Source organism: Sciurus vulgaris (assembly GCF_902686455.1).
Source record: "Sciurus vulgaris genome assembly, chromosome: 1".
NCBI lineage: Eukaryota > Metazoa > Chordata > Mammalia > Rodentia > Sciuridae > Sciurus > Sciurus vulgaris.
Genome location: NC_136461.1, coordinates 122,566,245 through 122,582,104, shown reverse-complemented (window position 1 = coordinate 122,582,104; position 15,860 = coordinate 122,566,245). Strand labels below are relative to the sequence as shown.

The following is a 15,860-nucleotide window of genomic DNA, read 5'->3' as shown; positions in this document are numbered from 1 at the left end:
CATCCATAAACTTTCATTGTATGTGCCTGGAGTAATAAAAAGATGTGATCCTTGGCTTCAGCAACTCAGTTGATTGACAGAGTCAGAAAGAAACAGACAGTTGTCCAGCAATGTGATTAAGTGCTGTGGCATATTTGCATGCAGAGGTACAGTTCTAACCTCTGTAACACTCAGGTTCTCAGAAGTGATCTGCTACATTCAGGCCAGAAGGGTCAAGAGGATCCAGGAAAACCAGGAATGGAGGGTTAAAAGTGGGAGTGTTTGAGCTGATTCCAATCAGACAGAACAACAAGAAAAGATGCTCAGAGGTGAGCAAGCACAGCTTGTTCAGGGAATTCCAAATGTTTAAGAACATCTAGAGCCAAAGTGTTTTGTGCTAGGTCAAGGGAGGGCAGTGAGGTTAGAATAGATGAGGACAGAGTGATAAATAGGCACCAGATCACAAAGGACTTTGTGTGACATACTAAAGAGATTGGATTTTTTTTTTTTTTTCCTGAAGGTGATGGAAAGCAAATGAAGAATTTTAAGCAGGGAACAGACATGATCAAATTTGCATTTTAGAAATAGCAACAGCATGGAGGATGGGTTGGAAGGAGATGAGGCTGGGAGTAGAGAGAATAATTTAATAGGCTACTGCAATGATAAGTGAAAAATGATGAGGGCCTGAACTCAGCTAAGAGGTCGCAGGTGGTTAGAAGTCAAAAGATAGAAATGACAGGTCATGGCTTCTGATCATTTTTAGAGAGCAAGGAGGCTAGGTGACCCCCATCCCCACATCTTCTGACTTGGCATCTGGGAGAGTGGCAGTAGAGGAGAAGGAAAGGAATAGAGGAAGAGAATGCATATGTATCTATTTCCTTCCATGTTCCAAGCACTATTTGAGGAATTTTACATGTATTGCTTTATTTAGCCTTCACAATGAACCCAGGTAATGGGTGTTATTAACCCTTTCTTCCAGATTAAAAAATAAAAACAAAAATCTAAAATTGAGAGAGCTCAATTCACCAGGTTATGGCCAACACAGGTATTTTTCAGACTCTGGCCTGGAAGAGATATGTTGGAAGAGGGTGGGGACATCAGTTAACCCTGAGAGTCTATTTGGATGCCAGGTACCTCCTGCAGCAGATGTCAGTCTCAGTCTGATCCACAGAAGAGACCCTAAAGCTGAGAGACATATCTAGACATAAAAGAGCAAGCTCAGGGGAGGTCTGTCCCCAAGGCAATCTTATCTTAAAGAACTAACTGTAAGGTGAACTTCTCCACAAACAAAGCTTATCATAATCCCCAGACCCCCAGTAAAGGAACAACTGTGGGCCAGAAAATCTTTCTCTACCTAGCCTCTCCCTAAGCATTTAATATTGACCTAAGAAGAGGAAGTGTACCAGTTGGCCCAGCATGATGATATCTGAATCCCAGGCCCCCTGGAGCTGGGTCAGTCATGACAAATGATTTAGGAAGGAACAAAAAAATGAATTCAGTCATCAAGGGCCAGAGTCACAATTGAACCTAAGTCTGTATGACTGACTCCAAGGTCCATACTTTCTCCATTTTCTCAAGTTGGAATAGTCACCGAGTTACATAACACAGAGTAGTTAGTTTGTGGGGAAATGCCTCTCTTACATTCAAGTGAAGTCATCTAGTAAATTATTGGATATACTGTTCACTCACATAAATTATTTAAAGTGTCTGAGTTGTTGAAAAAAATAATAAGGTCTCTGAGCCTCAGTTTTCTCATCTATAAAATGGTAATATTACCTACCTTAAAGGGTTAACATAGATGAGGTTCTTACATAGTACTCTGCTCACATTAGGTAATCAATAAGAATAAATGTAGCTAGGTGTGGTAAGGCATGGCAACACATGCCTGTGATCCCAGCAACTCCAGAGACTGAGGCAAGAGGATTGTAAGCTCAAATCCAGCCTGGGCAACTTAGTGAGACACAGTCTCAAATTTTTTTTTTTTTTAAAAGAAGGGGTTCTGGAGATGTACCTCAGAGGTAGAGTGTTCTTGGGTTCAATCCCTTAAACCAAACACACATGCATGCACACACACACACATGAACATACACAAGAATAAATGAATAAAGCACTAAGACTTTTAATATACATATTCATCACTGCACAATTTAGAATGGGATTATTTTCTTTTTAGATTTAGTAATTCAATTTACTTATTTAGTCTCCATAGTTAGACTATAAATTTCTTTGTAATAGGGATGCCCTCTTTTGTTACTTCTTATGGTTTCTAACCACAGATGGGGACTTGACAATTTATTGCTAGAAACCTGGAGTCATATTTAACTCTCCCTCTCTCTCAACCCAGATATCAGTAGTCACTAAATTCCAGTGTTTTTACTTCCCCTGCATATCTCAAAACTTTGTTCTCTCCCTACCACTATCTTAAAGCACCTGGTCTCTCACCTCCATTATGGCAATAGTTTTTTAACTGGTCTCTTTGATTCCAGTTCTGCCTCCTCAAATCCATCTTCCAAAGAGTCAGCAAACTACATAGAATACAGATCTGGCCATGTCATTTCCCAGCTTACCCTTTCAAAGCTCCCTGACATACTCATACTCTCTAGTCTGATACATATTGTCCCATAATGCTCTGCACATAGCACCACTGTTGGTCTGAATGTATTTCTTTATGTGTCTTTAAAGGTCTATCTCCCTACCAGTGTTTAAATGCCATGAGGTCAAGAGAGCATCTTATTCGTCTTTTTGTCCCAAGTATCTAACACATAGTAGATTCTCAATTAATATTTGTTGAGTGAACAAATTAGTATGAAATCTCAATCACACTTGAGCAAAGTCAACAATGAATATATACACACATAGATACACTCACCATCGCCCAAAGAACAGATCCAAACACCTGTGCTCTCTGAACTCAGCTTATTTTATTTTTTAAAAAACATTTTTTAGTTGTTGATGAACCTTTATTTTATTTATTTTTATTTATATGTGGTGCTGAGAATTGAACCCAGTGCTTCACACATGCTAGGCAAGTGCTCTATCACTGAGCCACAACTCCAGCCTTCAGCTTATTTTAAAATGCCAAGTTATGCATAGATGGATATTGTACCACTTGAGATTAAGGGTTCTACCAACTCATTCTGGGAACCTAAGCGAGGCTTTTTATTCAACTCAATGTTCATGTGTGTGTATGTGTGTGTGTTTATGGTTTTTTTAACCCATCTCTAAAGAAACATTTAATTACAGTTTAACTGAAGAAACAGAAGACATGACAGAAAAAGGAAGAAGGAAAAAAATTATCTATTTTTATTATGTCATGCTGAGAATTGAACCCAATGTCTCACACATGCTAGGCTAATGCTCTACCACTGAGCCACAAACCCAGTCCCCCTACTTCTGATTCTTAAATGTATTAATTAGAATTCCTTCATCTTGACTCCACACATGCTGTGTACATAATTTTGGAGACCCACTGAAAAATGAAAACATAGGCCCCCCCCTTTTTTTTTTAATCATTATTTCAGTACTGCAGAACAGAGCATTGATCCAAGCAATAGAATCTTCTGAATGTAGGGCCTAGTGCAACTGCATGGATCACACCTGAAGACAGCTCTGGAACAAGAGTTCCCAAATTAATCCCAGGTACCTCTAATTGACTAGAGTTTACTCTGATTTAAGTCTCAGTCACTCATAGTAAGGAAACAGAACCCTCTTCTAGGCTCTTAATTAGACCCTCAATTTTTCTTTTAATTTTTTTTTTTCCATACAGAAAATTAAACCCAAAGGCACTTTACCATTGAACTACATTCTCGACATTTTTTTTTCTTTTAATGTAGGTTGGATATTGAACCCAAAGAAGCTAGACAAGCGTTATCAGTGAGCTACAGTTACAGCCCTTTCATCTTTTATTTTGAGACAGGGCCTAAGTTGTGGAAACTGGACTTAAACTTGTGATCCCTCTGCCTTGGCCTCCCAAGCCTCTGGGGTTTACAGGCAAGTGCCACTGTGCCTGGCTCTGTTGTTGATGATGTTGTTGTTTTGTAGATGAACACAATAACTTTATTTATTTCTTTAATGTGGTGCTGAGGAATGAATTCAGTCCCTCACCTGTGCAAGGCAAGTGCTCTACCACTGAGCCAAACCCCAGCTGGTGCCTGGCTCTTAATTTTTTTTTTTATTACATCCTTCCATTTCCTTCATTTCTTTCTTTCTTTCTTTCTTTCTTTCTTTCTTTCTTTCTTTCTTTCTTTCTTTCTTTCTTTCACCCAATTTTAAAGTCTTCTTTAAAGAACTTACTTTTCTGAGTCTGGTATAATTGTTAGAGCTATTCTTTTACTACTGACATAGTGCATGTGAAAAGTTTGCACTGCCTCTCCCTTTCTTTCTCTTCATAACTTGTCCAGGATCCATGTACGGAGGAGGCTACAGATCTACCCTGGAGCTCAAAAGTAGAGAAAACCTCCATTAGTCTGATAAGAAGCAACTTCTAATGAGTCATGAGGTCCCCGCCCACCAGGATCCCTCCCCATGTGCTACCAACCAGCACCTTGGGCATGTTGGTAAACCTCCCACCCAGGCCTTTGCCCTAGGTCCAGAGTATGTGCCCTACCTACCTAGGGCTCTGAGAGCACCCAGAGACTGCATACAATAGACAACCCTTGTTTTCCAGGTAGTGAAAAGTACCAAAACTGCTAACTCCTGAGATCACAAGGAAAGAAGGATCAGCGTGGGAACTTGGCAAGAGGCATCCTGCACAAAATTCTGTGGCCTGTGTGTGGTGAGTTGCCTAAGAGAAGCAGGTAAGAAATCTTTGGGGGTCAGGTGTGGTGGTGCACACCTGTAAACCCAGCAATTTAGGAGGATGAGATAGGAAGATTGCAATTTGAGATCAGTCTCAGCAATTTAGCAAAATTCTGCCTCAAAATGAAAAATAAAAAAGAGCTGAGGATGTAGCTCAATAGTAAATATTAGTAAATACTCCTGGCTCCTGGGCTCAATCCCCAGAATCCCCAGCACCAAAAAAAAAAAAAAAAAAAAAAAAAAAAAAAAAAAAGAAAGTCTGTTCAGGGCCAGAGGTTCTGCAGAAGGGAGAGAAGGTCATGAGTGGCTCACAGCTGTGGCTCAGAGCTGATTACTAAATCTTCCCACATTCAGGGGTCCATGACAGCCACCCCAACACCTGGAACCATGGCTAGTGGGGAAGATGAGCCAAAGAACTGTGTGGTGTGTGGGGACCGAGCCACAGGCTATCATTTCCATGCCCTGACTTGTGAGGGCTGCAAAGGTTTCTTCAGGTAAGACCCTCCTCCTCCATAGAAACAACCCTCTTTCCAACTCCTATCAGTCAGCCTTTAAACCCTGGCACATGCCCAGGCTTGTCCAGCTACATTATTCCTGTATTTGAGTCTCACTACCCTGTGGCTAGCACTCTACATCTTGCCAAGCACACCACTGTATAAACTGACGGCATGATAAAAGAGGACCAAATGTTTTGTTTGTCCCATGCACACAGTCCATTTGTTTTCTCTCTCTTTCTCTCTCTGTAGTACTTACTATGTGCAAAGCATTAGGCTAATATTATATTGACTAGGCTTGCCCCAGTGATCCTGTGTTCCCATACAAATGCTGAGATGTGTTGTGCCCTATTCACTCCTGAAGTCCTGTGGACATAGCTCAGATTAGCCCACATTACCAGATTCTCAAGTCTTTTAGACCATGTCCTCTCAGTCCCTCACATACCCTCCTTCTGTTCACTACCATCTCAGACTCTAAAAATGTCTCTTGCTAGGTGGGGGTGGAGGACATCTATAGTCCCAGCTACTAGAGAGGCTGACACAGGAGGATGGCAAGTTCCTGGCCAGCATGGGCAACTTAGCAAGACCGTCTCAAAATTAAAAAATGAAAAGGAAAAGGGATGTGTCACAGTGGTAAAGCCCCTCCCTCCCTTGTTTGATCCCTAGTATCACAAAAAAAAAAAAAAAGTAAAAATAAAAAGGTCTTCCTTGGGCTGGGGTTGTGGCTCAGTGGTAGAGCACTTGCCTAGTACATGAGGCACTGGGTTGCATCCTCAGCACCAAACAAAAATAAATAAAATAAAGGTATTATATCCATATACTACAACAAAAAAATGTCTCTGTCCCTCACAGACGAACAGTCAGTAAAAGCACCAGTCTCACCTGCCCCTTTGCTGGAAGCTGTGAGGTCAGCAAGGCCCTGAGGCGCCACTGCCCAGCCTGCAGGTTGCAGAAATGTCTAAATGTTGGCATGAGGAAAGACAGTGAGTTGGTTCCCTACCCTCCCAATCATCCATTGACTATGTCTCTCTGCTTTATCTTTGTTTCCCATTGTACATTTTCCACTAACTGGCAGAGTAAGATTTTTTTTTAAAACTAGTCAGATTACATCACTATTCTTACTGAAAACTTTCAGTGGCTCCCTATCTTTCTTAAAGTACAAGATCTCATAATCTGGTTCCTGCACACCATCTTTCAGACTTCATTTCCTAACTCTTTCCCCCTTGTTCAATCCATTCCAGTCACATTTGACTTCAGTGGCCTTCTTGAACCCATCAAGCACACACATTCCCAGGACTTTTGCACTCCATTCCCTCCACCTGAAAAGTCCTTCCCTTGGTATTTATATGACTTGCTTTTTTCTTTTTACCTCTTGAGTACAGTGCCTGTCACCTAGTGAATGCTCAGTAAGTATTTAATTAATTAATGATTTCTCTGTGCCAGGTAACTATGGTATGCTCCCAACAGACGACATAACTGAGACTCACAGAAGTTAATTTACCCAAGATCAATCAAAATTGTACAGTCAGTATTCAAATTCAAGTCCGATGACTACTAAACTCATGCTTTTTCCATACTATTGCAGTACTTTTCAATATAATGGAAAGAAAATTGTTTAGAAACCAAAAGATTTTGGTTTGAATTCAGTCTGCATCATTTATTTTATGACCCCTGGACCTGTTTCTGGAATCTAAGCCTATTTACATTTCTGAAAAATATGAATAATACCTACCCTGTCTACCACAATGTTGTTTCATCCAGTGAAATCTAACTTCAGAACTTTTGAAATTGTAATGCTGTCATGGTTTAGATCTGGAATGTCCCCCAAAGTCTCATGTATTGAAGTCTTGGTCCCCAGTGCACTAATGTTTAGAGGTAGGGCTCTTAGGAAATGATTGGTTATATCATGAAGGATATAACCTTATCAGTGAATTAATCCATTTGATGGACTAATAATCTGAATGGACTATTGGGAGGTGATAGGAACAGTAGGAGCTGGGACCTAGTTGGAGTAAGTAGGTTACTAGGAACATGCCCTAAAAGGGTTTATCTTCCTCATTCCCTTCTTCCCTCTCTCTCTCTGCTTTCTGCTGCCATAAGCTGAGCAGCTTTTCTCTGCCATGATGTTCTATGTCACCTCAGTCCCAAAGCAAGAGAGCCAGCCAACCATAGACTGAAATTGAGTCAAAAGAAATCTTTCCTCCTGTAAGTCAGGTCAAGTATTTTGGTCATAGCAATGAAAAGCTAACATAACTCTAGTTTAATTAAGTCCAAGAAAGCCTCAGGAACTCTCCTCCCTTCCCCAGTTCTTCCTTGTACAAGATGGTTGAGGAGTCCCAGATCAGGGACTGGCTGAAAGATGCTTTCTGCTGGTCTAAATAGCTTTGTTATATCTCATCTGGTACAGTGATACTGTCAGCAGAAGCCCTGGCATTACGACGAGCAAAACAGGCACAGCGGCGAGCACAGCAAACTCCTACCCAGCTGAGTCAGGAGCAGAAAAAGTTGGTCCAGACCCTTCTGGGGGCCCATACTCGACATGTTGGCACAATGTTTGACCAGTTTGTGCAGTTCAGGGTGAGCACTTGCAGAATTTGGGCTAAAAAGTAACCAAAAGTGTATCTAGGAGGTGGCCTAAGGGAGAGGGCTGTGTACCATGTACCAACGGAGGATAGATTTTCTCCAGAACCCCAGCCTGGGCAAGTTCCTCCAAAGAATCTTTCCAAGATAAGGCTGGTGAGGCCTAAACATAAGTCCTAGGAGCCAGGGACTCTAGCTCACCTTCTGATCTCTGTAGCCTCCAGCCTACCTGTTCATTCAACATCAGCCCTTGCCTACCCTGACCCCTGTGCTGCCTCTGCTCACACACATCGCAGACATCAACACTTTCATGATGCAGCAAATTATCAAGTTCACCAAGGATCTGCCCCTTTTCCGGTGAGTGATCTTCCCTCATCTTTCAGGAATCAAGGGCTTCATAAATTGAATATCATCTTGATCTCACCCCACCCCAAAAAGTCACTGATCAGGGGGCATGGTGGTTCACGCCTGTGATCCTAGATACTCAAGAGGCTGACACAGGATTGCCAATTTGATGCCTGCCACAACCCTAGGCAACTTAGTGAGACCCTGTTTCAAAAAAAGGGGTTGGGATGTTAGCTCAGTGTTTCAGTACCCCTGGGTTCAATCCCAAAATAAAAAAGTCACTGAACAAATTACTACACCCCTTAAGCCTTTCCAAACCAGGTCTCAAACCAGATTTGCTTTTAAGTGTGTCAATCAGACTGGGAGTTCCTCTCCCTCTGTGAAGTTCAGACTTGTCTGATTGTGTCCTTGTTTCCTGTTCCCCAGATCCCTGCCCATGGAGGACCAAATCTCCCTTCTCAAGGGAGCAGCTGTGGAGATCTCTCACATCGCACTCAATACCACTTTCTGTCTCCAAACACAAAACTTCCTCTGTGGACCTCTTCGCTATACAATGGAAGATGCAGCCCATGGTAAGAAGATGCTAGAGTAGTAGAGGCATGTGTCCTTGTGGTATGGGATGAGGTGAGGTGACCTAGTGGTTCCTAAGCCTCATATCTCCTACAGCAGGGTTCCAGGAAGAATTTTTGGAGTTGATATTTCGCTTCCATGGGACACTGAAACGACTACAGCTCCAGGAGCCCGAATACGTGCTCATGGCTGCCATGGCCCTCTTCTCTCCTGGTGAGCATTTCCCAAAGCCCAGAAATTTGGTCCCACCACCTCTGCCCAAACTTGGTCCTTGAATCCATCCATCCCTGGCCATCTAGCCTTCAATCCTTTGGAATGAGCCTATATCATCTTCAGCCCCTGGGACACTGTGCAGGCCTTCCCCTTCCCCGACTTGTCCTTCCCAGCTCCCAATCTTACAGATCGACCTGGAGTTACCCAGAGAGAAGAGATTGATCAGTTGCAAGAGGAGATGGCACTGACTCTGGACAGTTATATCAAGGAACAGGAGCCAAGGCCCCGAAATCGGTAGGTGGCAGCCTGGGAGCTTGGAGGCTGCACTGGAGAAGGAAGGGGTTAGGGAAAACACTCAACTCTGGATGAATGCTTTTACTGTCTTTTCTTTTGGCAACCTGGTTCCCTTGTGGGGCTGGTCCTTTCCTCTGGCCATTCCAGTTGCACATAGTTCCAACATCCAAATTGCTCTTACTGATATTTAATCTCACTTTTTCAAGATTTTTTTTTTATTCAGTAGAGATGCAAAGTAGTAGCTCACAGGCTCTTATAATAGCATTCCTGAGATTGATGACATTCATCACCTTAGCACTCCAGCTTCTCCAGACTGAAGCAGACCATTAAGAGGCTTGCTCACTCTTGTTCCTTGACCCTTTCTCTCCTCTCCACTTAACTAATTCATTGAATTTTTCATTTCCCTTGAAATTATGGTCACTCACAGTTTTATGTCCCTAGTTCAATAGTTCATGATCTATCTGGGCTCTGAGGTATGTGTCACTTCTCTTCTTGCTCATTCCTTATTAAGTCAGTTTGCCAGAAAGGGGACACTTTGTATCACAGAACACACCCACCTTCTAGAACTTGCTCTAGAAGGTCAAACCCTCAGATTCAACACAGTTGAAGTTCTGGCCAAGTCTGGGTGCTTCCTTCACACTTGGCCCTCAGAGTTCAGGAAAAACTGAGCATTGTGAAAGAAGATAGTATCATATAGACACCCCTTTGGAGACTTTTGAACTTTTGACAAATTTTCATACCAGAGCATGATTTTCTCTAAATTTCAGACTTGGCTTCACTGAGGGTCAATTCAGGGGGTCAGGGCCTCAGGACAAGACTTCTAGCTGTCTTATTTCCTTCCTCTTCCCTGGTAACCCCACTACTTCCTTCAAAGGTTTCTATATGCAAAGTTGCTGGGCCTGTTGGTTGAACTCCGGAGCATTAATGACGCATACTGGTACCAAATCCAGCGCATCCAGGGACTATCTGCTATGATGCCACTGCTCCAGGAGATCTGCAGCTGAGGCCCAGACTGGCCTGGTTCCCCGGCCCACTTGGGACACACTGGACTAGAAAGGGGAAATTGCTGGGACCAGGAGAAAGGGAGCTCAGTGATTGTAATGAAAGACTAAAGCAATAACTGCCTCTTCATGCAATCATTGGGGTACTCGGGGGTGACCATGGGGATAATGTTGTCCTCTGGATGCACAGAAGATGAAGAAGAGGAAGCCTCAAGGCTAAAAGGTAAAACTTCTGGGAAAGTGTAGGTCCTACTTTTTGATGCCCCAAATTTAGCCCCTCAGCCCTACTTTCTCAGCCTTGGGAGACTCTGGAATGGGAAAACAGGATGGGGAAGCTAATCTCATGCAGACTTTTCTGCTCTGGAGAGGAAGGAGCCAGGGGCTTTAATCCAGAGGAAAACAAAGATGGAAGTAAAGGGGGAAGTTCAACCAGACATATTCCTTAATCCTTCTCCCTTAGTCCAGAGCCACAAGAGTGTGGGGAAGATGATACTGGGGCTAGTAGTAGAAGTGGGAGCCTCAAACCACTGCCTTATCAGCTGACCCAGTGGCAATGCCAGTTTTGAGAAGGCCATGGTCCTGTCCCCCACTTGATCCTGGGATCTAGAGGGTACCCAATGAGGTGCACTATGGAGAAGAGCCTAGTTTCTGGCCCTAGGGCACCTGACTCAGAGGTTCCAGCAGTGGGGGCTGGCTCTGGGACAATCTCAGCCCACAGTGATGCTGAAGCCACAATGGAATCTGTTGCGCCAGTGATTAAGGAAGGCTCCAAGGGCCAGGGTGACGGGCAGTGGGGGCATCTTCTTCTCCAGCACAGCACCTACACACCAGTTACTATCCACCAAGCCTATTGGGAAAGAGAACATCAACTAGGTTATTGAACAGGACTTGGAGAAAAGAGCTGGCAGAAATAAGGTAGAACTTCCCACCCTCTGTATCCCCTGATCCTTCAGCACTTCTGAATGCTGCCACAACAACACTTACCTCTAAACACCATGTTGGCCTGGGGCAGAGTCAGGTGGTAACCAAAGGAGAAGGTTGTGTCTTGTAGCCTTGTGTTTGCCTCAAACTCCACTCCAACCTGAACCTAAAAGACAAGGGCAAGGATGAGACAGGGAATCAGACTTAGTGAAGACCAGAGGGGTCCTGACAGGGGATCAGCAGAATGAAGGCATCCATGAAAATGTATACCTAGTATGGATAGGAAGAATACTAAGCCAGCAGAGCCTGGGGAGGTCTACAGAGGCAAAAGTTTATGACTGACTTGCTAGCATAGGGAATGAGATCAGTAGTCTCACCTGTTCATTTGCCCTGTGGTAATAACTTGCATGGGCCCCTCCAGATCCAACATTCAATGTAGCTACCCAGTGTACAGCTGTAAAAAAAATACAAGGGGAAAAGAGCATTACTGTAGTAAGAAACAGGCCAGGGACCCCAGCAAAGTCTGGAATTGCCACTCCACTTTACCCCATACCGGAGTACTTCCCAGCCAGAGTCAAGATGGCCCCCTCTTCGCCTGGTCGCCGGTGATAAACTAGCTCTCCTCCCAGCACCAGTCGATGAGTGAGGCTCTGCAGGAAGTGAGCAACCATGATCACTGTGGGGGAGTGAGGAGACATGGAATCAGTCTTAGAAACAACAGTCAGGCCTAATCCTTCACCCCCAGTTCCCTCCTACAACCTGCCCAAGAAATTCCTTTTCTAACCCCAAACTGTATAGAAGTTGAGGACGCATGTCCAACATTAGCAAACAGAACCCTGTTTGAGGTTCAAGAGAACCCTGTCACAACTTCTCACCCGATTCCCCAATGAGGTCAGGATTTCCCAGGGTCAGAGTGGCTGTGTAGTCATCGCCCCGATACTCGCCATCAAACTGCCATGTCAGGAACTTGGCCTGCTGTGTCTGTGTGGAGAGAGCGAGAAGTAAAACCTCTATCCCTCTTTTTATAATCACTATTGCCTCTGATCCTCCCACTGGCTTCCCCAGGGCAGGATACCCATAGAGGAGAAAGAGAAGTGCCTCGGTGGATGGAGGCAGGAACTGTGGGTCACCTGGAAGACAGCCTTAGCTCGGAGCCGCTCTGCCAACAGAAGTAGGACCTGGGCGTTGAGACTTCCACTGCTATCCATATCCCCTACCACAGTGGGGAATACCTGGCGAGGAGTGCAGACGGTGAGGCTCAGTGGGTAACACTACTCAACCTAAACCCAAACACTGGGATTTCATTAATGTTACTCAGCGCCCCCTGGTGGAGACACAAAGAAAAACTGGCATCTTCACATAGAAGAATTGGCTTCTTTACCCTTTGCCATTCAGAAGAGACACAGAATCTGGTCACTAACAATTCTTTCCCATAACACACACGTTTCCTCCTCCTCCAGACCTAGGTCCCAGGTGGGCTTTTAGGGAGCAAACCCAGGTGTGTGGAGCCCTCACCTCTGTGGGACTAAGCTGCCAATCCCCTGCATAGGCTGCATGGAGGTGATAGCCAGGCAAGCCCAGGGCACTCATGTGCACAGTGTGAGCCACCTGTGGAAAGAGGAGTCAATGGAGGAGAGAGCATCCTTGCTTCATTTCAGTCCCTCATCCCAGCCTTCATCTTCTCCCCATCCAGGGAGCCTTCTAAGAATCCCAAATATTCCAACATAATGTAGTGGGTTAACAGATTTAAAGCAACAAGTCCCACTGGCAAGGGAGGTAAAGAGAACCCCACATCCTCCCTCATTTGTCCCACATAGCTTATCTAAGTCCAGAATACAAAGGAAAAGAGGATCCAGGGAGAGGCAGGGAGGAATGGTAAGGATGGGACAGAGAAGTTGGGGCACCTGGAAATGGCTGCTCAGAACCTTGTTGACAACGAGCTTCACTCCCTCCATCTGTGCTGGGAATACATCTGAAGGGGTGAAGGGGAAGGGAAGAAATAAGCACAAATCCCTATCCAAAGAGGTAGTCTCCCCTTTCAATCCCATTTGAAACACTGGAGGAATTGACCTCCTTTCAACTCCTGCAAGGAAATGCTCCACTTCATTTGGGCACTGGATTCTCCCTGAACTGAATGCCCCAGCTGTGATCTCCCCTCTTCTGTTCCCATCACTGGACATCAGCTTTCAAGACCCTCCCTTCCTCTGCCCCTTCAACTTGAGTCCCAAATGCCAGAGTTCTCACCTTTGCATAGCCGGTGCAGCTCATCGAAGCTCCCGGGGTTGGGCAGAGGTTCCTCTCGGCGGGGGCTCCGGCGGGGCAAAGTCCCCATCGGTGCCAGGCCCAATGTATTACCCATTTTAGTTCAGAGGGCAGGGAGGGGCCGGAGTTAGCCTGGGAAAGGACTCTGGCTTCCTCTACCCCCCACGGGCCCCACCCCCCATCATCAGGCTCCCCAGTTTCAGAAACTTCCACATGATCGAATGCTAGACCTGGAACAGGAAGAGTGGGGAGAGAGAGCACCGATGGGAGATGGAACCCTAGGCACACTCCCACCCCATCTTTGATCCCTCACCCCCACCTGTCACCCCTGTCCTCGCTCCCATTTTCTAATCCTATTCCCCACCACAGACCTCACCTGGATTCCTACTCTCTCTAATCTTCATTCCCACGCCCCGAGGCCAGGTCCGCAAGAGAACAGTAGCCCTTACCATCTCAGACCATCCTGCTGCTTCTTTCCCCCCGGCACACCCCGGTCATCTTGATGGGGGCAGCCATCTTGATTAATGGCAAAATTACGGCTTCACGCTGCATTTGCAGCGTGCCCATGAACGCCATCTTGGAACCGGGCAAAGGAAACTATCAAAGATCCAACCTCTCCGGATTGGGTCCCGCCCAATAGATAGGAAAAAAGGCACCTCCATCTCCCAGTCGCCAATGGGAAAGAAGGAAGCAAAAGAGTGGCAGGCCTAGCGACCGGAGAGCTTCACCCTGGCGCTGCAGAGGCAAGCGGGACTTGATTGGTGGTTCCTTAGACTTCTGTAGAAGGCCTTAGATCGCCCTGCCTCTCCAAGGTCGGGATAAACCTCTGAACGTTCAAGCCACTAGAGGGAGTATCTTGTCGCTTGGGCCACTGAAACTCCTTGCACCGCCCACAAAAAAAGTGAAACAGTCTGGAGGCTGTTTTATTTTTGTACTGGTGATTGAACCCAGGGGCTCTCTACCACTGAACTACATCCCCAACATTTTTTTTTTTTTAAATTTCGAGACAGGACTCGATAAATTGCCGAAGCTGAACCTCCTTAGTTTCTGAAGTAACCGTGATTACAATTGTGAGCCACCACACCCAACTCGGATTTGTTTTGTATAGAATGATGGGAGGGATGACTATGAAGACTTCTTATGAATCCTAGTTCGTATCGTGCCCCCACTCACTCATAGAATCCTCACAGCCCTCCACAGCCCACCTCTAAATGGCGCCTATTCACAAACAGCAGTTTCTGGAGGTCTACACCTCTCAAGAGTTCACCCTCTCAGTGGAAAGGAAATGAGTGTGTGATAGTTTGTAGTAGAGGATCAGGGTCTGAGCAGAGCTATTCCCTAAAACAGGTATCATCTATAGTTAACCCTTCTTTCCTGGAGTTTTCAGGCACAGTGGACAAATAAAATTTAGGATTAAGATTCTAGCCCACAAATGGGCTCCAGGAGCAAGCAACAGAGTAACCCTCAAAAACTATGAGCTGTACTGGGGAATAGTTGAAAATGGAGTAAATTTTTTTAGCCTTTGTTTACTACCTTCCTCACTAGCTCCCACCCCTCTAACTCCCATCTTTCAGGAATGTTCCACAAACATAGGGAGTAAAATTGAGGGCGATAGGGTAAAAGATACAAATGCTTCGGGTATCTAGTTAGCTAATTCCACTGAAATGCTTTGTCCCTGGGAATGTAACCCCCGCCCCTTAATTAGGGCTGGGACAAGGGCCAGGACCTTGGCCAAGGGTACGCTATTGCCCCTGCTGATTCAATATTGGCTGACCACTACCTTGAACTGATAAGGCTGTCAAATAACCACTCAACCTTTATCCTAGCAGGGGCCTCTTACCTCTTTTCCTGCCAGAGCTCTCCAGTTGAGAGGGGAAGGGCAGAGGCTGTTTTCTGAATCTGTTTTTATTGGGGGAAGGGTATGCTCATTGATCAACAACCAGGAGGTCATTCTGGGCTCCAGGTTGTTTTCTCCTCCCGCCTCATTACACATTAACTGAAAAAAGGACAGAGTCAATCCTGCCTGCCCTCTGACCCTGACTCTTATTTCCCTAACCCCCATTCCCTTCACTGCTGCCCCTAATTTCAACTCCTTTTTGCTTTTTCTTTTCCACAATACTTATGTTCAAAGTTGCAGTGAAGACAAGTAGGGTTGGGAAGATGAAATCTACTCAGAAAAGAGATAAAAAGATCAAGGACCAAGGGCTTGATGTCAGAGCTTTTCAGAGAAAGGATTAGGAATCTTGCTTCCCTGATGCATACAAATCCAAAGATTAGTAGCCCTGATCCCAAAAGAGTAAATCTTAAACAGATTGACATGTACACTTGTGACCTTCGCTAAAGTCTGTATCCTCTGCTTCTCATTCCATCACCTTGAGTTCCTCATTGCTTGTCCTCTCCTCCC

At 45.0% G+C, this 15,860-nt stretch overlaps 2 protein-coding genes across 7 annotated transcripts; one reads left to right on the top strand and one right to left on the bottom strand.

Annotated features, from left to right (window-relative positions):
• The first annotated feature begins 4,226 nt into the window (after window positions 1–4,226).
• On the top strand, window positions 4,227–12,400 carry NR1I3 (nuclear receptor subfamily 1 group I member 3). Of its 6 annotated transcripts, none has more exons than XM_079123277.1 (9): window positions 4,227–4,775; window positions 5,131–5,270; window positions 6,123–6,253; window positions 7,678–7,847; window positions 8,068–8,207; window positions 8,622–8,767; window positions 8,862–8,978; window positions 9,152–9,272; window positions 12,260–12,400. In XM_079123277.1, the coding sequence occupies exons 2-9, from the start codon at window positions 5,137–5,139 to the stop codon at window positions 12,273–12,275; spliced, it is 975 nt and encodes a 324-aa protein (XP_078979403.1). In that variant the 5' UTR covers window positions 4,227–4,775; window positions 5,131–5,136; the 3' UTR covers window positions 12,276–12,400. The 6 variants fall into 6 exon arrangements, with proteins under 6 accessions (XP_078979403.1, XP_078979404.1, XP_078979400.1 ...); XM_079123278.1 differs by having other exon boundaries at window positions 4,230–4,775; window positions 9,167–9,272; XM_079123274.1 differs by lacking the exon at window positions 12,260–12,400 and adding an exon at window positions 10,147–10,483 and having other exon boundaries at window positions 4,230–4,775; window positions 8,865–8,978.
• On the bottom strand, window positions 10,635–14,434 carry TOMM40L (translocase of outer mitochondrial membrane 40 like). The gene is made up of 10 exons (XM_079123678.1): window positions 13,906–14,434; window positions 13,439–13,686; window positions 13,099–13,166; window positions 12,710–12,802; window positions 12,325–12,426; window positions 12,070–12,175; window positions 11,748–11,870; window positions 11,572–11,648; window positions 11,258–11,360; window positions 10,635–11,120 (listed from the first exon to the last, which is right to left on the bottom strand). The coding sequence occupies exons 2-10, from the start codon at window positions 13,551–13,553 to the stop codon at window positions 10,981–10,983; spliced, it is 927 nt and encodes a 308-aa protein (XP_078979804.1). The 5' UTR covers window positions 13,554–13,686; window positions 13,906–14,434; the 3' UTR covers window positions 10,635–10,980.
• Between the last annotated feature and the right edge of the window lie 1,426 nt (window positions 14,435–15,860).

What these genes read in the sequence shown, in the direction of transcription:
- NR1I3 (XM_079123273.1), top strand. Translation starts at nt 5,137, where the DNA reads ATGACAGCCACCCCAACACCTGGAACCATGGCTAGTGGGGAAGATGAG. An exon ending in ACCAGTTTGTGCAGTTCAGG is followed by an intron (nt 7,848 to 8,067) that starts GTGAGCACTTGC and finishes TGATCTCTGTAG; the next exon opens with CCTCCAGCCTACCTGTTCAT. An exon ending in GAGCCAAGGCCCCGAAATCG is followed by an intron (nt 9,273 to 10,146) that starts GTAGGTGGCAGC and finishes CTTCCTTCAAAG; the next exon opens with GTTTCTATATGCAAAGTTGC.
- TOMM40L (XM_079123678.1), bottom strand. Translation starts at nt 13,553, where the DNA reads ATGGGTAATACATTGGGCCTGGCACCGATGGGGACTTTGCCCCGCCGG. An exon ending in TGACCTCATTGGGGAATCGG is followed by an intron (nt 11,871 to 12,069) that starts GTGAGAAGTTGT and finishes ACTCCCCCACAG; the next exon opens with TGATCATGGTTGCTCACTTC. An exon ending in TCTGGCTGGGAAGTACTCCG is followed by an intron (nt 11,649 to 11,747) that starts GTATGGGGTAAA and finishes TTTTTTTTACAG; the next exon opens with CTGTACACTGGGTAGCTACA.